Source organism: Sus scrofa, chromosome 9 (assembly GCF_054392235.1).
Source record: "Sus scrofa isolate SSC_HxYL_T2T_F1_AM1 chromosome 9, Sscrofa_HxYL_maternal_Yorkshire_Landrace_v2.0, whole genome shotgun sequence".
Taxonomy (NCBI): domain Eukaryota; kingdom Metazoa; phylum Chordata; class Mammalia; order Artiodactyla; family Suidae; genus Sus; species Sus scrofa.
In genome coordinates this window covers 2,729,919-2,751,767 of record NC_139391.1, presented here as the reverse complement: position 1 = coordinate 2,751,767, position 21,849 = coordinate 2,729,919, and the positions used below count along the sequence as shown (strand labels likewise).

General features: G+C 44.7%; 3 protein-coding genes across 4 annotated transcripts in view; 2 read left to right on the top strand and 1 right to left on the bottom strand.

Moving 5' to 3' along the window:
• Positions 1–1,659: 1,659 nt before the first annotated feature.
• Positions 1,660–2,607, bottom strand: OR2D2 (olfactory receptor family 2 subfamily D member 2). Its single transcript, XM_084974956.1, has one exon. It carries the CDS (start codon positions 2,605–2,607, stop codon positions 1,660–1,662), a length of 948 nt encoding a protein of 315 aa, XP_084831082.1.
• Positions 2,608–4,857: 2,250 nt separating this feature from the next.
• The window catches only part of ZNF215 (zinc finger protein 215), a 51,320-nt gene continuing 34,328 nt past the window's right edge, over positions 4,858–21,849 (top strand). The window contains exons 1-2 of one of the 2 annotated variants that reach the window (XM_084974906.1): positions 4,858–5,057; positions 14,560–14,620. The gene's annotated coding sequence lies outside the window, so the exon portion shown is untranslated. Of the gene's footprint in view, positions 5,058–14,559; positions 14,621–18,158; positions 18,418–21,849 lie in introns of those variants that run through there. The other variant, XM_084974907.1, reaches the window with a different exon arrangement.
• Positions 18,179–19,257, top strand: OR2D3 (olfactory receptor family 2 subfamily D member 3). The gene is given in 3 exon segments (XM_013979100.3): positions 18,179–18,362; positions 18,365–18,715; positions 18,718–19,257. Coding segments are annotated over 3 exon segments (939 nt in total). The 3' UTR covers positions 19,122–19,257.

Below are 21,849 nucleotides of genomic sequence, written 5' to 3'. Positions count from 1 at the left end.
CCGCTGTCTCGTCACGTATACATGTTTAGGGGGCTATCAGTTGAGAGCTTCCTCTGCTACCATAACCGGTGCCTTATCTGGAGGAAGACTACTTCACACCAATGACTGCCTCAGTCTCAAATTGTGCACCTCGGATATGAGAGTTGCTTGATAGGAAGGGTGTGAAAGAATCCCAAATTGACTATATGTGGACAAAGTATGGGAAACTGCTGTGAATAACCCCAAACTTTTTGTCTCCTAGATTTTTTTTGATAATGCTATTGTGATTGGATGAAATCAACTGTCCTTTGTAAGCTTGCATGTCCCTCAAGCAATTTAGCAGCCCCTGTGTAGGGTTTTGTCCATGAATATTGTTCAACTCTGGACTCTGGACAAAGAGCAGACTCGGGATGTGGGCGCCATAGCTTTGTGTAAATCGTTCATGCGCATTTACTGACAGTGAGCAGAGTAAAGTAGTTTTTACTTCCCAGGCCCATCCTCTCCTCAAACGCCACAAACAGCTCTAACTCTGTGTGCCAGGGAGGTACCCGCACCCATTCAGGCTCCCATGTGGGGTATCCTACAGCTCTCACGCACCAGAAGGGCAGCACGTTCTGAAATATCACCATAAGAATTTGCAAATAAAAAGGCAGGTCATGAGGTTCTGTTCACATGACGGCACTCACACGACTCGGTCCATTAGCACTATGATAAAAATTCGAGCCAGCTTTCGTGAATTTGCACATTAATTTTACTTGACCTCAGTATGGTAGGTAGACTCTTGGCCCCGAAAGATGTCCCCATCCCAGTCCCCCAAATCCATGGGCACGTTATTGTACACGGTAAAAAGGCCTTTGTAGACATGATGAAATCCTTCAGATGAGGAGGTTATTTTGGGTTTTTTTTAATACAGTAACAGGAAATCAAAACATATGTAGAGAATGAGCTGGAAATGTTTATTCCCACGGCTTCCTTGCCTCCAAATATCTAAGTCCCAGCTCCTGTCGGTGGCTTTCCATGTACGGCTACCCTCCCCAAGTTTCAGCTGCCTCCCTTTGATCCTTCAGGCCTAGGATTGGTAATAGCTTCTCACTCTCGCTCCCCTTGGATGTCGCTATTTGTTGTTGGTTTCCAAACCCCTCTGTTTACCCTTATAAAGATGGGCCCCAGTAGATCATGTCTCTAACAATAGTGTGAGAGGTGACAGCAGAGTTCAGATGTTCTGCGTTTTCATACCATGCTCCTCACTCCCCCTCAGACGCACATGCAGGTGCACATACGCATGCGTGGAGCCCCAGCCCATGTCAGGTGGTTTTGTACTGTTGGTCAGTTTATCGGTTATTTGAGGATGCAAAGATATTCATGAATAACCAAAAGATAGAGGAGTTGGAATAGGATCTGAAATAGATAGTGATATGATTTTTTAAAAGATAGATTTTACCGGCTCCAGGATTTATGATTTATGAAGCAGGAATATTTCTCAGGGGACTTTCTGAAATCCCGACTAGAAGGAAGCAAACCCTCCTTCCTAATGTTTCATGCATTATTGTCCTTCTACAAAGAAAGGGCTCGATAAAGGGTGGAGAGTCGGTCCACAGATGAAAATTGTACCATATTGCAGTCCTGCTCGGGGACCTACTCAGCAAGCCTCACAAGGCTGCAGCCAGCAGGGTCTCACTGTCAGTGGAAAGTTGCAAGCCTGCATGGGACATTCCTTGTGGCCACTTTCCTCAGAGCCCCCTTCACATCCTTATTCCTCAGGCTGTAGATGAGGGGGTTAAGCATGGGGGTCACTATGGCATAGAACACAGACACCAGCTTCTCCTGTTCTTTGGAAGACTTTGGTGTCATGTAGGTGGCGATTGCTGACCCGTAAAAAAGGATGACCACCACGAGGTGGGAGCCACAGGTAGAGAATGCCTTGAGCCTCCCCGAGGCTGACTGCATCCTGACCACCGTCGCTATGATGCGGCCGTAAGACACCAGGATTAGGGAAACAGGTACGAGGAGAATCACAACCCCCATGAGGAAAATGGCCATCTCCGAAGCGCGGGTGTCTGTGGACGCCAGGATCACCAGTGCAGGGGCCTCACAAAAGAAATGAGCCACGTTACGGCTGCCCCGGTAAGGGAGCCTTAGTGTGAAGGCGGCGTCCACCACAGACACCAGAATGCCGCTCGCCCACGACCCTGCGGCCAGCTGGACGCACCGCCTCCATGTCATGATGCTAGGGTAATGCAAAGGGTGACAGATGGCCACATACCGGTCATAGGACATCTCCGCCAGGAGGGCACACTGTGTACCCCCAAAAATGAGGAAGAAGAGAAGCTGCGCTGCACAGCGTGTGAAGGAAATCACTTTCTTCCTGGACAGCAGGTGGACGAGGGCCTGAGGGACGATGTTGGTGGAGAAGCAGAGGTCAGCCAGAGATAAATTGCATAGAAAGAAGTACATGGGTGTGTGGAGGCGAGAGTCGGCCAGAACAAGGGACACGAGAAGTACGTTTCCAAGCACGGTGAGCAGGTAGACGGCCAGGAATAAGAGGAATAGCAGCTGCTGGGTGCGCTGGTCATCAGAGAGTCCCAGAAGGAGGAATTCGGTCACCTGGGTCTGATTTGTCCGTCTCATAGTTTGTCCCTTAGTATAAAGTCACTACACATTAAACGTGGGTGTGCATAGCCCATACAATTATATAATTCCGAGGTGGAGGGCCTAGGAATTGCCCCCAGTCACGGCCAATCATTTCAGGAATCGCTTGTACAAGGTTTTTTCAAGGATGATCGTGCTGCTTTATTTGGAACGTTTTCAATATTGTGAAATTTCATACTTTCGAAGACGATGCATCCACTTCTGCTATCTGGCAAACATATGATAGATCAAAAGTATCTTCTTTTGAATATCACACTTCTAGTAATAAAACAATAGGTTGAAGTCAATCCATTTAATTCCTCTGATTTCTATTGGTGATAAAGTCATGCATCCTGCTAGCGATGGTTTCGGGACCTACATTCAAACAAAGAAATTTTAAATTTCAGCTCAAGTACAAATAAAGAAGGAGCATTCACATCTAAATTGAAGAACCCCCTGAATTCCATGTTCAGCATTTCTAGGCTAAAGGAATTCCCAGGAGTTTTCTCAAAAAGACCTAATTACATTCCATGGAATCTAATAACAGGGCCTTAGGCATCTGAATGGGTCTGTGAGTCAGAAATGATGAAAGATTTCAGTTCATCGCTGAAATAAGTGAGCAAGTAAAGCACCAATAGGAGCATCGTCTCTCTACCTGATGATCGTAGGTGGCAGCCTCGTCTGACCACAGGCCCCTTTCCAGCCCTTTTCCCTGCCCCACACCAGGACACACTGCATTTTAAACCTCACTGGGTTTTGTTCAGTGTAATCTCTCTGTTCAGATGCCCGCCATGTGCAGTTAGCATCATTTCCCCGAGCAGTCAACACACTTCAAACATTCCATCACCTTATCTCCTAAGCAAACCTCGTTGGCCAAGCACGTGCTTGGTAAAGGGGATACAGATAGAAAACCCAGCTGCCGAGGCCAAAGCATCTCAGACAAGTGGACACACACTGTAGTCGTGTTTCATCCCCAGGGCCAGCGTGGTCCTTGGTGAAGACTCGTAGCAAACAGTGGTTTAGTGAATGAACAATGGGGCCAACTGAGTCTGCTGCGTCCTCTAACGATTTCGTCAATCAGACTTTAGAATTGCTTCCAAGGGGAAATATGGCCTACAGTCAAAATAACTGATGTGAAAATAAGCTTTGAAAATACAAGCTAATCCAGGATGGGTACATTTCAAATTAACACTGCTTTATAGGACGTTATCACCCACTTGGTTCTTAGAGTCTCCGGGTAACGGTTCAGCTCAGGTCCTTTAGACTCCTTTCTCTGCCCCCAGCTCACACCCTTCCCAGAACAGAAATCAATGCTCTGTGCCACTCGTGTGTCTAGAGCTCGGGGAAAAAGGAAATGGTGAACAAATGCTCTTTCTGGGGGTTGACGAGAAGGGATATTGAGCGTAAGACTAAGTACGTGTCCCAAAGTTCTAAGTGATGCCTACAATCCGCGGTTAATTTATAGCAGGAGCAGCTACAGGTCATTTCTGATTTCTAAGCCTTTTCACCTGCTACCGGTTTTTCAAGGTTCCGTTTAGGAAAAGTATTATTCTGGACCCTTTTCCTTTCCGACCCACACATCTCCTCCATCCCCACTCCACCTCCCGCAACACTCACAGACATAGACACACACAAAAACACACACGTTCTCAAACGTCCAGCCTACCCTGGATACATAGTGTACCTACAGCATCATGGCTCGTAACAAACCAAATTGAAAATGTTTTCTTTGTGACTGTAAGATGTTCGAGGGCAGGGACCTCATCTGAGTCATCTTTCTTTACAGCAAATAAGAGAAATCCTGGCACAGAGGAAGTGTCTAATGCATGTTTTTCGAGCTGATTTGACCTGAGCCAAAGTAACAGGAAACAGAGAGGTGAATGTGAGTCAGAGATGAGTGTGACGTGTGACCTGCCTGGTAGAGGGGCTTTCGCTGACCCTGAGCAGGGGACATTAGAAGGTTACACCCTTGACCTGTCCTGCTTTGTTTTTAAAAGCATGTCCTTCTCCCGTGCAAGTGTGTGGGGGAACATGCTGCCCAGGTGGCTGTGACTCTGCCTCCAAGGTCAGCGAGCTTCTGTGAAGACGTTATGTTGACCGTCAGCCTTTCTCTCGTGTTACTCTGCCTTTTCTCCAGATTTAACACCAGCTTGTAAGTTCATTTCTCTGAAGATGGCGTATATTACTCGATGTGGAACGGAGTGATAGGATCACAGAGCCATGCACTGTCTAATCTGATATTTCCTTTAGGGGGAAGATGCCAAGGAAATCCATAGGAACCCAGAGAAAATACTAAATTTCTCTTCTCAGACCAAGATCTTTTGTGCTCGAAATCACCTCCTACTCTCCAAGCCGGTTGCTATCCTCCAACCCCAGATCAACATGGGCATAGGAATTCCCACCTGAAAGATCAGTATGGACCCATGGAAGTCCTGCTATGTCTTCGTCAGGTGAGACCCATAATTCTTCCTCACAAAGAATTTGACGTGGTGATGGTGGTTTGATATGGTAGACCCACTGTGGGAAAAAGCCCTGGTCAGATCAACAGCAAAAGACTTAGCGGCAAGAAGCAGACTGTTTGGACAAAACCAGTTGAATTTTTAAAATCAAATCTGTAAAGAGATTGAAACCAGATCCCTCCCAGTATATGCCAGTTTATCTCCTCTGCTCAAAGCATGCCTTCTCTTTTCTTCCCTCTAATAATCTTACCAGCGTTTTCTCATCTGGTGGAGAGAAAAGATCATATCAGCGTGTTAAAACCAGTGAGGACATCTCGCTGTTAAGGGGGAAATTGCCACAGGTGTATTGGCTGCAGGGGAAGAGCAGAGTCTAGGCTATCTTGTCATTAAGTCACCTTGCTCAGTGAAATCCCCAAAGTCAAGGGCAAGGGCAAGGCAGGAAGGGGAATCCCCACATCTCCTGTGTCCTCCTGCTCCATCTACCCAAAGGTCTTGCTGACTTTGGGGCACACTGTGCAACAACAGTCCGTTTAAGCGAGGTAACCATGGGATACGAGGAGCAGTCTCTGGAGCAGCTGGAGCGCCCAGGAGATTTCTGAGTCGTTCGGGTGGATCCTGAGCTGCATTTCCTCTCAGAAGTTTCCCAAATGGCCGAAGGAGGACGAAAATGACATGTACTAAGCCCTCGGATCTCCATTTATGAGCCTCGTCATCCGTTCTTACGTGCCTTCTCTTTGGAGAAGTGTTATGTTTTGCAGAAGTATTTGTATTCTGGAGGAAGAAATAATTAGGTTGCTACCCAGGTCTATCACATACTCTATGTAAGATTTGGAGGAATTTTATAATTTGTAGAATGCAAATACTGTGTGCCTCAGAAAATGTTTAGATTCTCTAATTATTAACAGTTGTGCCGAGACCCGCTCAGCAGGATGGGGCTGAAGAACGGGTGCTATGAAACTTAAGGAAAAAAGTTAACATAAAACAAGACACAGAGACCTTTATCTTAATTAAAGGTGGGAACCGGGGGACTCAAGGTCTCAGGGACCAAGAGCTCCGCCTCAAGAAACCACACTGCTTTTATTGTGCTCTTTAGGCTTATGTCAAGTGAGGAGGGGGTTGTAGGTGCAGGATATAGGTTTTTTTTTTAATTATTTTAAAAGTCACCTAACGGGTTGCTGATTAAGCTTTTATTCTGACCTTTAGGCATTTAACAATCATTAGCATTTGAGGAAGCTTGGTGTGAGCTATCTATGCATAGCATTCTAGAGAATCACCATTGTGCTTCTGTAGCAACCTGGCGTGCTTAGGTTTGCACCTCGGTTCTCCTTGCTAATGCATATCCTGCTAACGACCCCTCATAAACCCCTTGGGGCCATGAGGCTCATCTTCCTCTTATTCTTTAGAGGACAGAGCCTGCTTGTGCAAACGGCGTGCCTAGACCAAAGCATTAAGTCCTCACTCAGCTGACCCTATGAATAACTTATGCCTTTAGGTCTTTATTCTTAAGCTTAAGTCCTTCACCAGCACTGCGACTGCTTTTCAAGCAGGAACATGGGGTCAAATAAAGCAGGACAAGATGGAGTTTTCAGCAAAGAGGCTAAGAAAATATTGTAGAAACATGTCTCATGACAATTTAACCCTATTTCTTTATTATTTGTGTTTATTTACACATATTATTATTTTAATAACTTAACGGTAAGCTATAGACATGATGCCCTGAATATATAAGGAGCTGCTACAAATTAATTAGAAAAGTCAGAAAATTCCAGTTGTTAAAATGGGCAAAAGACTTGAACATGCACTTACAATGTAAGAAATACAAATAGCAGAGTTCCCTGGTGGCTCAGCCGTTTAAGGATCCAGCATCGTCACTGCTATGGTTCTGGTCACTGCTATGGCATGAGTTCCATCCCTGGCCAGGGAATTTATGCATGCCACACATGCTGCCAAAGAAAAAAATATAAATAGCTAAAAAGTAATTTCTTCCTTAATATATACCATAGAGAGATGAGTTTTGATATCCAACACGCAATATGTACCAGGGTGTTATAATAGCTTTATTCATAATAGCCCAGTGTGGAAGCAATATACATTTCTTTTTTTTTAATCTTCTTGTCTTTTTAGGCCATACCTGCTGCGTATGGAGGTTCCCAGGCTAGAGGTCCAATTGGCCTCCACCGTAGCAATGCAGGATCCAAGCCGCATCTGTGACTTGACCACAGCTCACGGCAATGATGGATCTTTAACCCACTGAGCAAGGACAGGGATTGAACCCACATTCTCATGGCTACTAACTAGTTGGGTTTGTTATAGGAACTCCCAATGTAAATTTCTATGAACAACAGAAAGGATAAATTGTGGTACAAACAATGGAATATTATTAAACAACTTTTTAAAAATGAACTGTCGTACATAGAACACATAGACAAAATTCACAGAATGGTGGTTACTAAAGAAGCCAGACACACAAAGAGGTACATAGTGTGTGCTTCCCTTTATTTGAAGCACAAGAACAGACGAAACTAATTGCTGCTTGTAGAATTCCAGATAATAGTTACCTTTGAGGGAGTGTTAACTTGCGATGTGCTGTGAATATTTTATATTCTGACCTACGTAATGGCTGTGCAGGTGTACGGGTATGTAAAACTTCTCGGGTTTTACTTAAGATTGGTGCACATTACCGTGTTAAGTACCCCTCACTAAAAGAGAGCTGAGAGGGATAGAGAAGAGAGAGGAGCTGCTGGGGGCAGAGGCAAATCCAAAAATAAAACAGGAAATCAATGAAATAGACAATAATTAGATTATTATTAGTGATTAGATTATCAAAATCCCAAACTGACTCTTTGTAAAGATTACTAAAATAGCCAAAGTTCTGTCCAAAATTATTTTTAAGAATGAAAACAGTAACGTGGGGGACTCCAAAAGGCCATCCCTCTGAAGAAATTAAAAAAAAAAAAAGGGCAAATACTGTCTGGAAAACAAACAAACACAGCTTTATCTGGACTGAAAAATGTCAAAAGTTTACAACAAACAATTGACTGCGTAATCAAGAAAAAGACAGCCTGAAGCCGATTAAGACAGCTTTGCGCTGTTTTAACTTACTCTTGCCAAGAAAGTGAAAAGACAGCCCCAGGAGTGGGAGAAAGTATTTGCAAACCCCACAGCTGCTGAGACAGGAGGGAGGCAAGAAGGAGAGAGGGAGGGAGGGGTGGAAAGACGGAAGGAAAGAAGGCAGGAAGGAAGGCAGGCAGGCAGGAAGGCAGGCAGGCAGGCAGGCAGGCAGGCAGGCAGGCAGGCAGGCAGACAGACAGGCAGGCAAGAGTGCAGACCAGCAAGGGTGTGGAGAAATGGACTCCCCTGCACTGCTGCTGGGACTGTAAACTGGTGCAGGTGCTCTGAGAACAGGTTGGCAACTCCTCGGTAAGTCCAGAGCTGCCATGTGTCTCAGCGATTCCACTCCCAGGTGTGTGTCCCAAGAGAACTGAAAACGGTGACCAGACGAAAGCTTGTGCTTGCACGGTCACAGCAGCGCTGTTCAAAACAGCCTCTTAGAAGTAGAGACAACCCAGTGGCCACCAACCGAGGACTGAATAAGCAACGTGTTATATCCATGAGCGAACTATCACTCAGCCATAAAACGGAGTGAGGTACTGACATGTGCTGCAACGTGGAAGGGCACAGCAGCATGTTTTTTTTTTTTTTTTTTTTTTTTTTGAGAGTTACGTTTTATTTGGGGGCAAAATGAGGACGTAAATCCGGGAGGCAGCATCTCGAGTAACCCTGAGAAAACTGCTCTGAGGAGCCCATGAATTTTTTGCATATTCTAAATGCAAGACTCTCATCAGCCATAAGTTTGCAAACATTTTCTCCTATTCTGTGGGAGAAAGAACCATTTTGGGGAAAGAACTACGAATCCCTTACCCCACTCCTTAAATCAGAAATAAATTCTGGATGTATTGAGATGTAAATGAAGCCATATATGTAAGCAAAAATATGACAATTTTAGAAAAATATTTTTTTTAAAAACCATAATCTTTTAAAACATAATCAGGAGCCTTTTAAATATTAACACAGGAGTTCCCGTCATGGCGCAGTGGTTAACGAATCCGACTAGGAACCATGAGGTTGCAGGTTCGATCCCTGCCCTTGCTCAGTGGGTTAAGGATCCGGCGTTGCTGTGAGCTGTGGTGTAGGTTGCAGACATGGCTTGGATCCCGTGTTGCTGTGGCTCTGGCGTAGGCCGGCGGCTACAGCTCCGATTCAACCCCTAGCCTGGGAATCTCCATGTGCCATGGGAGCGGCCCAAAGAAATAGCAAAAAGACAAAAATAAATAAATAAATTTAAAAAATAAATATTAACACAAAAATCAGAAATCATGAGTGGTAAAGACTGATTGAGTTGACTGGATTAAATTACAAAAAATATAAAAATCCATAAAGTCAACTAACAAAATGGAAAAAACCTTATTTTCAAGGTAAAATCAAAGAGCCAATTTTTCATAATAGCCATGGGTTTTACAAAGCAGTAAAAGAGAGTTGAATAGCTCAATAAAAGAAAATGAGTAAATAATCCCTTCACAGAAAAAGAAATTGAAAAATGATCAATAAACATATGATACTATGTTCATATAATAAAGTATCTTATAAAATAACACAGTGTAAAGTATCTTACAATAAAATAACAATGAGGGTTTTTTTTTTTAACTAACATTTGCAAAGTCGAAGAGTATGACAACACCAACTGTTTGCAAAGGTGTGAGTAAATAGGAACATTAATGCAGTTTTTATGAGTGTAAATTAATGCACCTGACAATATCTACTGATATTTTAAAGGAACATACCTTTAGACCCCAGAATTAAACCCCAGGAAATTTATTCTTCAAACACATTTGATAAGGACATATATGTATATTCTAAGGTGGTCACCGTGGTCATGTTTTTAATGTCTAAAGATTGGAAATAACCCAAATGTCCATTAATACGAATATGGTTAAATAAATCATGGTATATTTATACCATGGAGCATCATCCATTTATTTTTAATGAGTTCCATTTATGCGTTCTGTGAAACCGCAACAAAACTACAAATACTGTGTAAGCCAAACCGCAAAGCCAGAAAAACTGTAGAGTTCAAATTAATAGCATTTCCTTAACGGGACAGACGACGTTTTGCTGGAGCTGAGTTGCGCCTTGAATTGTGGCTGGAGGACTGACAGCTTCAGGGCACATGCCCGCACATCGCACAGCTCCAGTGTCCTCTGAGGACTCGGTTCTTCCACCGATTTTCTCTTCGGCATTTGGCCTTTGGATAATATGCGCGCATCATTTGGATCGAAAACTCACCTTAACTTTTTTGGACATTAGCTTGAGAGAACTGTAGGAGTGGTCCCTTTTCCCGTGGCCAAAGTAGTCTTAATAATTCTGCAACTGTTTTATTCTACCAATCTGCCCTTTGACGGTGGATTCTCCCACCAAAGAAAAGCTTTATATACAGCTGTACTGCAGCAGCACACCCTGTTGTCATGTTGATATCAGGACAGGGCTAACCAAGTGAAACTCTGCCACTGAAGAGGGTCGCGTGGCACCAAGACACCGTAAACTGAAATGACAATGCAAGCCCCTCGGCCAAGGTGCATTACTCAGTTAGGTAGCTGGCATCTGCATAAACCAATATTCACTCATTTTCATTTCTGTTCAGTTACCGGGTAAATGAGAACGCAGGTGTTGATGACGTATGAGCCTCTGAGACTTGATGGGCTGACATCCTTTGAATGACGTTGGTATAGGGCTTGAGAAAGAGGTGCTTTGGCCTGTGATCTCAGATGTAAGACAGGCGCCCTAGGGTGTCTCAGAGGATGGAAAGGTAATAAACTTGAAGGTTCTGGAAGCTCCAGGGAACGACCTGCGTTCATCCCTCTCAGGACCTCCCCTTAAATAGTCCCTCTGGTCAGAGCTGGGACCTGAGAGAATTGGAGTTTGTGCCTTGAATTAAGGAAGGAGGACGGGTTTGCATGGAGTCCCATCATCGGCTGGCTGTGGGGCAGGTGTGGGAGACCCTGCCTGGAAGCCTAGCGGCTGCTGGGGACACCCCTCAGGAGTGGGGGTGCAGGCTGCAGGAGTCACTCCCTGGGGTGCTCAATCCTGGCTGCCTTACCTGTGGCGCCTGAGCCGTTTTCCTGCTTTATCTCTGTCCTCAGGTGAAGACGCGCCGGGGTCGGTAGGACTCGGCAGGACTGGCTGGAGGCTGGGAGGTGAGCGAGCTGCTGGGGAAGCTGAACTTGATCATTCGCCCTCTTACCCTCAGTTTTTCTTTCTCGCTCAACTCCTAGAGACCGTCCTATCCCCACTCTTCCCGAATCCAGTGCCCCGTCCTCTCGGACCTTCTCCCTCAGGGAGAGGCCCGCTCCGTCCATTTTCCCGGGGAAAGGCAGCTCTGCCTGGTCCTCCCTGCCCTCCGCTGTCAGCCTGTCGCTGTCTGCCCGCAGCTTGCCTTCCTCCCACCGTCCCCCCTGGAGCAGGCAGGGAGCTGGAAGGACGCCAGGGGTGTTGCTCTGAGGAACCCCGTCAGGAGCTTCTGGCCTGTGAGCACCCTCTGGGTCTAGGAGGGCAAAGGGGCCCGGACCAGACAGGACACCGGCTGAGCCTCCCTTCCCCCGGGTGGGTTAGAGCAGACGGAGGAGAGTGGTCCAGGTCCAGTCGGTGCTGGATTCACACCGGTCCCCGTGCTCCATGTCCTCCCCGGGCAAGTCAGGCAGGATGGCTTCGGCTTCCACTGGCTCAGTACCCACTCCGTGACTCCTTTTGTTGTGGGTAGGATTTGGTGGCCATGCGAGTAGGTATATAAGAATATTAAATATGCAGGTGCCTGCATCTCTGGCATGTGCATGGCTGCGTGTTTGTTGAGACCCTGCTTGCGAAGCTGACCGAGGAAGTATATGTGGCATGTGTTGTGTGTGTGTAACAAGGCATCATTCTGGTGTCTCCAGTTGTGTGCACGTGAGAGAAGGTTCCTGAGAGAAGATAGCAGGAAAGGCCGTATTGGTTACAAAGTGACCAGGGGCTCAGAGGGAGGAAGGGTCACTGCCTGTCATTTTGGTTTGGGGAAACAGATCACAGACTCTGGCTGTGTCCCTTCTTTCTGCGCTTCTCCACTCTCTGGAGACCTGTCCACTGTGGTCAGCTTCCCTGGCCTGCTTTCTTCGAACTTTTGGTCTCATTGTTTTATTTTTCCCAGCCATTTTCTCTCTGTAGTAAAGAGACACCGTTGTTGAATGAATTAGTAAAGCTGACAGAGTATATTATGAAATCTTTAGAGTCTGAAAGAATAATTATCCCTGGCCTTCTTTGGAATAGAGATGACACCGCATTTCATCTTGTTTGGCTCCTTTGCCGCTTATTTATGACTCAACTCTCCTCTCCTTTCTAGATCCTAAACCACCTTCTTCCCCAACCAACATATTCACATGCATGTGCCTTAAATATACAAATCCTCCCTGGAACAGATGGCGAGAGAGCCACTCTTTATGTGTACGTACAGTTTCCATCTGGATTTTTGGTTTTGTGGTGTGTAAAATGTTTATCGATGTAGGAGTTCCCTGGTGGCCTAGTGTGGAAGGACCTGGTGGTGTCACTGCTGTGGCCCAGGCCACTGCCGTGGCGAGGGTTCACTCCCTGGCCTGGGAACTTCAGCGTGCCATGGATGTGGCCAAAAAGAGTTCATCAGTGTGGTGAGACTGTCCTTTAAAGGAGTCACTGGGGGAGAAGCACCCACACATGCCCATACATGGTATTTTGCTGCACGTTTTTAACTCAGCAGAAAGAATTCTTTCTGTGGAAGATGTCGACACAGCCATTTCTCTCCTCCCCAAAGCAGCCACCCGCTCTGGCTCCAGTGTTTGATGCTCTGGGCATACCTGGCACTGGAATGGAGGCTGCGACTGGCCTCTGGGGCCCTGCTGCAGGACACCAGACAGACTTGAATGACTCTGGATGTCACAGAGTGGGAATTGGAGCCAGGTCCCTTTCCTCGCAGGGTGGTCCTCTGCCCTCTGTTCATTTCTTCATGCAGATAGCCCTTTGTCAGGTGGTGAATGGTGCAGGCTCCAGAGCCAGACTGCCCGGGCTCAAATGCCAGCTCTGTCACTTGTCAGCTGTGTGACTGTGGACAAGCCACTTTTTTTTTTTTTTTTTTTTGAGAGGGGCAGAATGGGGCATATGCCTTTATTAGTGACCATGGATGAAGGGCCGTGGGTTACCAGGCAAAGTGTGGATAGATCATTCGAATCAAAGTGAAAGAGATGGACACAACTTTGTAAATCAACTATAGTTTGACAGTCTTTTCTAAAAATCCAAATGAGCAGGATTTTGTAAGCTGAAGGGTTACACGAGCAGAGGGACCTGGGATTCTGGAAATCTGTGGATCCCAGGGCTGCTGGGGAAGACATGGCAGGAGCTCGCCTTTCTTGTGAGTTTGCAGACTGTTATCCAATGCACATGTTCACAGAAACGGCTGGTGTCCGTTCACGTTGCCTGCAGGCTGTCTGGTTCCATAAAATAATTCCCGAGAGAACTGTATCACGGTGCAGTTTAGGTCAGTGCTCAGGAACACTTTCCTTATTATAACCGTCATAAGGAACCGGTATTTACAGAAAGGAAGAAATACACAATATACAACTCATGGAAAATACACTCTCAGAGTATTCGAGGTTTAAGGCCCACAGGCAAAGGGATTAGTATAGAGGTCAAGTCACTCTGTCATCCCATAGTTTGTTACCGTCTGTTACCCACAACGTTAGATAACGCGGGAGAGTTTGATCGTGGTGGCAGGATAACCCTTCATTAATTACACATCGGGTTTACCATGTTATAAACTATTCATATTTTTAAATTAACATATAGTATATTCATCTAAATAAGCCCTTTGGCAAGTACCGATGGAAACTTACTGCCATCATGGCTGTTAGTGCTGTTGATGATCAGTATGTGCGGGTCAGAGGACACAGCAGTGCCCAGGTCACACCTGGACAAGAGAACGGACCAAAGAAAGGGACAGATGTTGCCCAGGTCACACCTGGACAAGAGAACGGACCAAAGAAAGGGACAGATGTTGCCCAGGTCACACCTGGACAAGGAACGGACGAAAGAAAGGGGCAGATGTTGCCCAGGTCACACCTGGACAAGAGAACGGACCAAAGAAAGGGACAGATGTTGCCCAGGTCACACCTGGACAAGAGAACGGACCAAAGAAAGGGACAGATGTTGCCCAGGTCACACCTGGACAAGGAACGGACCAAAGAAAGGGGCAGATGTTGCTCTGAAGCTGACAGTGCTGAGAGTAGGTAAGTTATTCTCTGTGGAATTTCAGAAAAAGTTGCGGGAGAGGAAATGGTTCTTCGATAAACTGTGGGGACTGTACATCTCTAGGATTTATTCATCCTGTAACTAATCACTCGCATCCTTTGACTGATCTCTCTCCATTTCCTCCTCCTCACAGCCCCTGAGACCTCCGCACCACGTTCTGCCTCTGCGGGTTTGACTTATTTCAGATTCCTCGTGTAAGTGCTATCACATTTATATGTATTTGGACTTCTCTGTCTGGTTGATGTCATTTAGCATAATGCCCTCCGAGTTTATCCACGTTGTCACAAGTAGCAGGATTTCCTTCTTTCTAAAGAGTGAATAATGTTCCACTGTTTGTATAGTCAACATTTTAAAATCCTTTTTTTATTGAAGTATAGTTGATTTACAATATTTTATTCAGGCATACAACATAGTGACTCAGTGTTTTCATAGATGACACGCCATTTAAATTTACTATGGAATATTGGCTATATTCTCTGTGCTGTGAAATATAGTCTTATAGTTTATTTTATACACAGTAGTTGGTGCCTCTTCATCTCCTACCCCCGCCTTGCCCCTCCCCCACCCTCTCCCCTCTGGTAACCGCGAGTTTGTTCTCTGTATCTGTGAGTCTGTTCAGTTTTACTTTATTCACTCACTCGTTTTATTTATTAGATTCCACATATAAATGAAACCATAAAGTATTTATCTTTGTCTGGCTTATTTCACTTAGTATAATGCGCTCAGCGTCCATCCACGTTAGTGCAAATGGCAGCATTTCATTTTTTATGGCTGAGTAATAATCCTTTGTTTTGTACAAGGATTGTTACCAACACTTGTTATCTTCTGGGTTTCTTTCTTCTTTTTTTTTTAATAATAGGCATCCTAACAAGGGTGAGGTAACCCTTGTGGTTTAGATTTACGTTTTGATGATCATTAGTGACATTTAGCACTTTTCCAGGTTCCTGTTGGCTATTTGTATGTCTTCTTGGAGAAGAGTCTCTTCAGTTTCTTTGTCCATATTTTGATTGTGATGTTTGCTTTTTGGACATTGGGCTGTATGAGTTATCCATGTGTTTCAGATACTAACTTTTTATCTGATGCATGGTTTGCAGATGTTGTCTCCCATTCCATAGGTTGCTTTTTCGTGTTGTTAATTGTCTCCTTTGGAATGCAGAGGCTTTTTAGTTTGATGTGGTTTCACTTGTCTATTTTTTTGTTTTTGTTGCTTTTGTTTTTGGTGTCATATCCAAGAAATCATTGCCAAGACTAATGTCCAGAAGTTTTCTCCTTATATTTTCTGCTGTGAGTTAAGTCTTTAATCCACTTTGAGTTGATGTTTGTATATGGTGTGAGATAAAGGCCCAATTTCATGCTTTTGTCAGTGCATGTCCAGTTTTCCCAGCAGCATTTACTGATGAGACCACCCTTTCCCCAGTCAGTATTCTCGGCACCTTCTTGGCCATACAGGTGTGGGTTTATTTCTGGGATCTCTATTGTGTTGCCTTGCTTTTATGTATTTTTAAACTATTATTTCATTGTGTGATGTGACAGACATATTTTCTTATAAATACTTGCTGCAACTTAGAGTATTTATTTAGAATGGACTCCTCGAATTGGATTTAGAATTTGGGACAATATCTGAGGGTATTAGATGATATTAGACTTAAGGGATTCAGGAACTCCTTATACTCCTCATACTCCTCTATTCTTGGTCATTTCTTCCCTTAGAGTCCTACAAAAGAAACATGAGATAATGGAAAATAAGTCACCACTTTTTATTAATTGGGCCAGTCGCTAACATCGCTCAGGTCCAGAGCTGTGATAAGCATGCGTTGGGCTGCTTGGTCTGGTCTAAAGTCTCTAGGAACCTCAGCCTCCCTTGTGGCTTAAATCCATATTGTATCATCATTCTACCCTCCGGCTGGTAACATGTTACAGTAGAAGGAAGCAATGATGAGCACACTTGGAAACTATTCAAAAACGAGAGCAAGAGCAAGTAAACTCCTTAAGGGGCCTTGCTCACCTTCTCAGTTCAGCTCCAGAAGAGAGCGAAGAAACAGAACCGTGCATGACCTTGGAAAGCCCAGTAGCCCACCCAGCGGTAAACGTGGACCGGTCAGCGTCCTAGAATGTTACCCATCAGATTCGTACTCCTCCAAGGGGAGAAAGGACTGGCAAAAAAGGAATTTCTCCCTTGCCCATACTATTGAGAACTGAATCAAAGCATATGAGTGTTCGAGTCATTTAATGTATTGACAAAATTGCTTTCCAGAAATATCGTACTAACTTTCCTACTCTCATTATACAAAAATGTGTCTTTCTCTGCACCCGCATTACACGTTACACAGCTAATGGATTCTGCCGTTAGTTTGTGTGATTCAACCTCTCTGTGCCTCAGTTTTCTCACCTGTAAAAGAAGACGGTATCTACCTCATAATGTTATCTGGACAAAATAATCATATAAAACCTTAAAGGAATGCCTGGCATGTGTTCAATGCCCAGTAAAAACTGGCTATTGGGGGTTCCTATTGTGAAGCAGCAGAAACACATCCGACTAGCATCCATGAGGGTGCAGGTTTGATCCCTGGTCTCGTCCAGTGGGTCAGGGACCCAGCCTTGCTGTGAGGTGTGCTGTAGTTCACAGACTTGGTTAGGATCCCACGTTGCTGTGGCTGCGGTGTAGGCGGGCAGCTGTAGCTCTGATTTGACCCCTAGCCTGGCAGCTTCCATATACCACGGGTGCAGCCCTTAAAAAAAAAAAAAAAACTAGTTATTTTTGTTGCGACTATTGCTATTAAAATCTTAGCTAATGTCCCAGATGAAAAGTCTCATTGTCATAATTGCACTTCATTATAGCAATACTGAATATTTTTCTTATATTAGTAGCTGTTTGCGTTTCTTCTTTGTAAATAGTCCCTTTGTGTCCTTGGCCCCATTATTTCATTATTCAACAATTTTCATAGCGTTTGATATGGAATCTTAATGAATTTTAACTTGTGTCCTGTATCTCCCTGAAACATTGTCCTCTGTTTGTAGTTTATCTTTTTTTTAATTTTACTCATTGTTATTATTGCTCAAAAACCTTTCAACTTATTTTGTAAACTCTACACGTTTTCCTTCTTGTTTTCTTAGAAGGCTTTGTGATTTTTCAAGTCTGATCCTGTCTCTATATCACAGCAATTTTAACCTATTTTTCCCCTTTTTTGTAATGTTTTAACTTTAATATTTTATTATTTAATCCAAATGGAATGGTCCTTAGTGTTGATATGCCAAGGCTTTATTTATTTTTAAACCCAAGAAAAGTTTTTTGTTTTAAGAGGTCAGATTAGATTTGATGCTTAAAAACAGTTTTACATTTTTCAAGCATATGCTATAATTCAATATGTAGGGTTTTTATCAGATGGTGGTATAGTCCTAAGAGTATATGTCATTTCCTAACAATAAGTGTGCAGTCACTTCGTAAAATCCACATGATATCCTCATAGCAGAATTAGCCCAGAAGGCTTTAATAGCATCGTATTCTATCTATAAATAAATGACACTGGGGAAAGGAAACTGGGGGGGGGATGAAGTGGATTTAAATTAAAACCAATAATAAGAATAAAAATACTCAGAATCCATTAGAACAATCTGGGTGCAAAAAATCTAGACGTAGTGAATTAGGTTTTAAAGGTGAGCTCTAAATGAGCCTCTGCTTCAGGACTTGATGTCATTCACGCAAAGTTTGTTCTTTTTGTTTGAGCCCAACAGGTAAACAAGCGTAAGTCTCAATGGGAGAGGAAAACCACAGCTTCGTGGCCGAGTTTGTCTTCCTGGGCCTTTCTCAGGACGTGCAGACCCAGCGCCTGCTGTTCACTCTTTTCCTCACCATTTATCTGCTGACCGTGCTGGGAAACCTGCTCATCATCATTCTCATCTTCCTGGATCCTCGACTTCACACGCCCATGTACTTTTTCTTAGAAACCTGTCTTTCGCAGACCTCTGTTTCTCTACCAGCATCGTCCCCCAGGTATTGGTCCACTTCCTGGTGAAGAGGAAAACCATTTCTTTTTCGGGGTGTATGGCCCAGATAATCGTCTTCCTTCTGGTTGGGTGTGCCGAGTGCGCGCTGCTGGCGGTCATGTCCTATGACCGCTACGTGGCCGTCTGCAAGCCCCTGCGCTACGCCGCCGTCATGACCCGACAAGCGTGTCTCCAGCTGGCCGTGGGGTCCTGGGCCAGTGGCGCCCTGGTGTCTCTGGTGGACACCACCTTTACTTTCCAACTTCCCTATCAAGGACGGAACGTGGTCAATCACTACTTTTGTGAGCCCCTGCCCTCCTGAAGCTGGCTTCAGCAGACACCCACGAGGCCGAGACGGCCATCGCTGCAATGGGCGTGGCCATCCTCCTGGCTCCGGTGTCCCTCATCCTTGTCTCCTACGGGAACATCATCTCCACTGTGGTCCAGATGCAGTCTGGGGCGGGGAGGCTCAAAGCTTTCTCCACCTGTGGCTCCCATCTCACTGTCGTTGTCCTCTTCTACGGCTCGGGAATATTCGCCTACATGCGGCCAAACGCCAGGACCACAAAAGAGCAGGATAAGACGATCTCTGTGTTCTACACAGTGGTCACCCCAATGTTGAACCCCATCATTTATAGCCTGAGGAACAAGGAGGTCAAAGGAGCTCTCAGGAAACTCGCTGGAAGAAAGTCCTTTTCTCAGAGGCGGTGACCTCCAGGTCTGATTTTAAGGTAACGTTCTTAAAAGAGGAGCAGGCGTTCAGTCGACACTTGTGAATTAGGTCATTTCAAGGAGATGCGTAAAAGTAAGGGACTTGGTCCAGAACCTGTGAATACACCACCCTAAACACAGGGAAGAAATAAAAGGATGAAAAGTGAGGTTACTGCTTGATGATGAAAGTATTAAGTACTCTTTTGAAGGAGATTTTGGTTCATTCAGCTGATGTGGACGTATTTTAAATATGATCACCCTTAAATCTAAGAGGTTTGTTTAAGCTGAATTATCCTGAGATAACATCTGAGGTGTAAACTAACATTAAAGACATTTCAGTTTGGATGTCCCAGTGGTACAAATCTTGAAATCGTCTCTGATCAAAATCATCAGTATATTTGGAAGTCTTTATCACTGGGGTCATTCATGTCCCAGAGCATTTCAGCCTGAGAAAGGGTACTAGAGGCCAAGTTCATGATGTTCTTTCCTGAAAGCTCCAGAAAATGAGTTTTTGGTATCATCTCCCCCAAATCCACATAAGCACAGACTACCCGAGTGAAAAGGGATTTCAGCATCTAACCCAAACTTGTGAGCTTCCTCCAATGATCTCAGCCATTCCTTCCCACGGTCATATCTTAAATACTGCCACGACCTATTTAAATACGACCTAGCCTTGCCACCCCCCCGTCCAAATGCTGGACGCAGGGAATCCTGAGCAAACTAAAATTATTGCTGTTTGGGGGCACTAAGTGTTGAGATGCAGCAATGGATAACTGAAACTCTGAGAGTCATGCGCCACCCCATTCAAAGAGATGCCTGTGGGGCTTTTTCACATTCGGGAGAAAAACTCCTACCTCTCCTGCCTTGGACAGTGAAAGCGCCAAGAAGCTCCTAGAGAAAATTTTAATAGCACAAAATCATAAAAAGTTGATCAGAGTTTTTAGTTGCAGTCACAGAAACTGACGATGCATGATTTAAGCTAAAAGGAACAACTAGTGAATAACGGCAGTTTGGATCCCGCAACCTGAACTACCCAAATCATGATCACGCGGGGCGGGGGGCAGGGGGCGGGAGGGGGTTGGAGGGGCGGGGGGTGTCTGATGAGGACGTCACTGCCATTCAGCACTAGATGGCGCTCTTTACACTGTCTGCATCGTCCATGGAGCCGGGCTGCTGGAGCTGCTAATTCCCTCGCTGAGCCTGGGAATGTTCCTGTTCCCTTTCCCGCTGATAGAAAAAGAGAAGAAACTGCTGACAACATTGCTTCAGCCAAAGGATCCGGGCGGACGTCACCAGTGTTAAACCCTGTTCACGTAGGTTCCCTTGAGATGATGTGATGGAAATAGGACTTTGTCTCTGTGACCCCGCCCCAAACCCCTAACCTAAGTCTGATCATGCGAAAAACATCAAATTGTCATACATGGGCTTCCTGTAAAAAATGCAGCCTGTTCTCCTCCAAACCGTAAAAGTCATCAAAAACAACCCCGAGAAACTGTCACAGCCAGGAGGAGCCTCGGGAGACACGATAACCAAATGAAATGTGGCATCCTGGGTGGGATCCTGGATCCGAAAGAGGACGTGAGTTTTCAGAACACAAAACAAAGACAGAACCTAAGGAATCCAAACAAAATATGAACTTTAGTTAAAAATAAAGTATCAGACGTTCCCATTGTGGCTCAGCAGAAACGAATCCGACTAGTAACTGTGAGGACACAGGTTCGATCCCTGGCCTCGCTCAGTGGGTTAAGGATCCAGTGTTGCCTTGAGCTGTGGTGTAGGTTGCAGATGGCGCTCGGATCTGGTGTGGCTGTGGCTGTGGGGTAGGCCGGCGGCTATGGCTCTGATTCAACCCCTGGCCTGGGAACCTCCATATCCCTCAGGTCTGGCCCTAAAAAGACATGATGATAATAGTAGTAATGTATCAATCTTATTTTCCTAATTGTAGCAAATGTGCCACAATAATGTCAGATGTCCATAACAGGGAAAAGTGGTGGGGGGGGGTATATGGGAACTTAGCATACACTATCTTGTCAATTTTCCTGCAAATCTAAAACTGACCTAAAAAATAAAGCCTATTTTAGAAAGAAAACAAATATTTGATATCCTCGCTTTTTCATGTCATTAGGTCTTAATTCAATTACATCTTAATTGACTAGAGTGGGTGCATCTAATTGATCAAGTCCAAGTTGAATGCCTTGCCTTAGCTTCACTGGAGACAAAGAAAGTGAATATCAGGTGCTCCTACGGAGAGAGACAGGCTTTAACTGCCCAGAAGACTATAATTACAGAAAGGCTGTTCGAATGATCAGAAGCCCGAAACTGACAAATATCCATAGCACATGGACCATGAAACTAAATCACTCCTATTTGTGTTGTGAATATGTACGAATTCCAGACTGAACAGTGCAACTCACAATCTGTATAATACAGCATTGTGAGGGTGTGTGAACACAGAACTGTGGGTGAAGAAATACAATAGCTTAGCATAGAGAATGCTTCTGTTGGTTATAAAGACAGTCCTCATTTAATTGCATTTACTAATGTATTTTCATTTGGTAGCACAGCGTTGCCGCATATTAAACTCTCAATAAAAAATGGCGGAATGAACATGTAAGGAACAGTTTTGGCTTAAGTCAGGTCAAGTTTTCTATTTTTTTTCTTAAATTCAGAGAAGAATCTGCACCAAGTAATTCTAAGCGTCTTACGGATCTAGTCCCAGATGGCTTTG

Excerpts from the sequence above, each read along its gene's own strand:
- OR2D2 (XM_084974956.1), bottom strand. The coding sequence starts at position 2,607 with ATGAGACGGACAAATCAGACCCAGGTGACCGAATTCCTCCTTCTGGGA.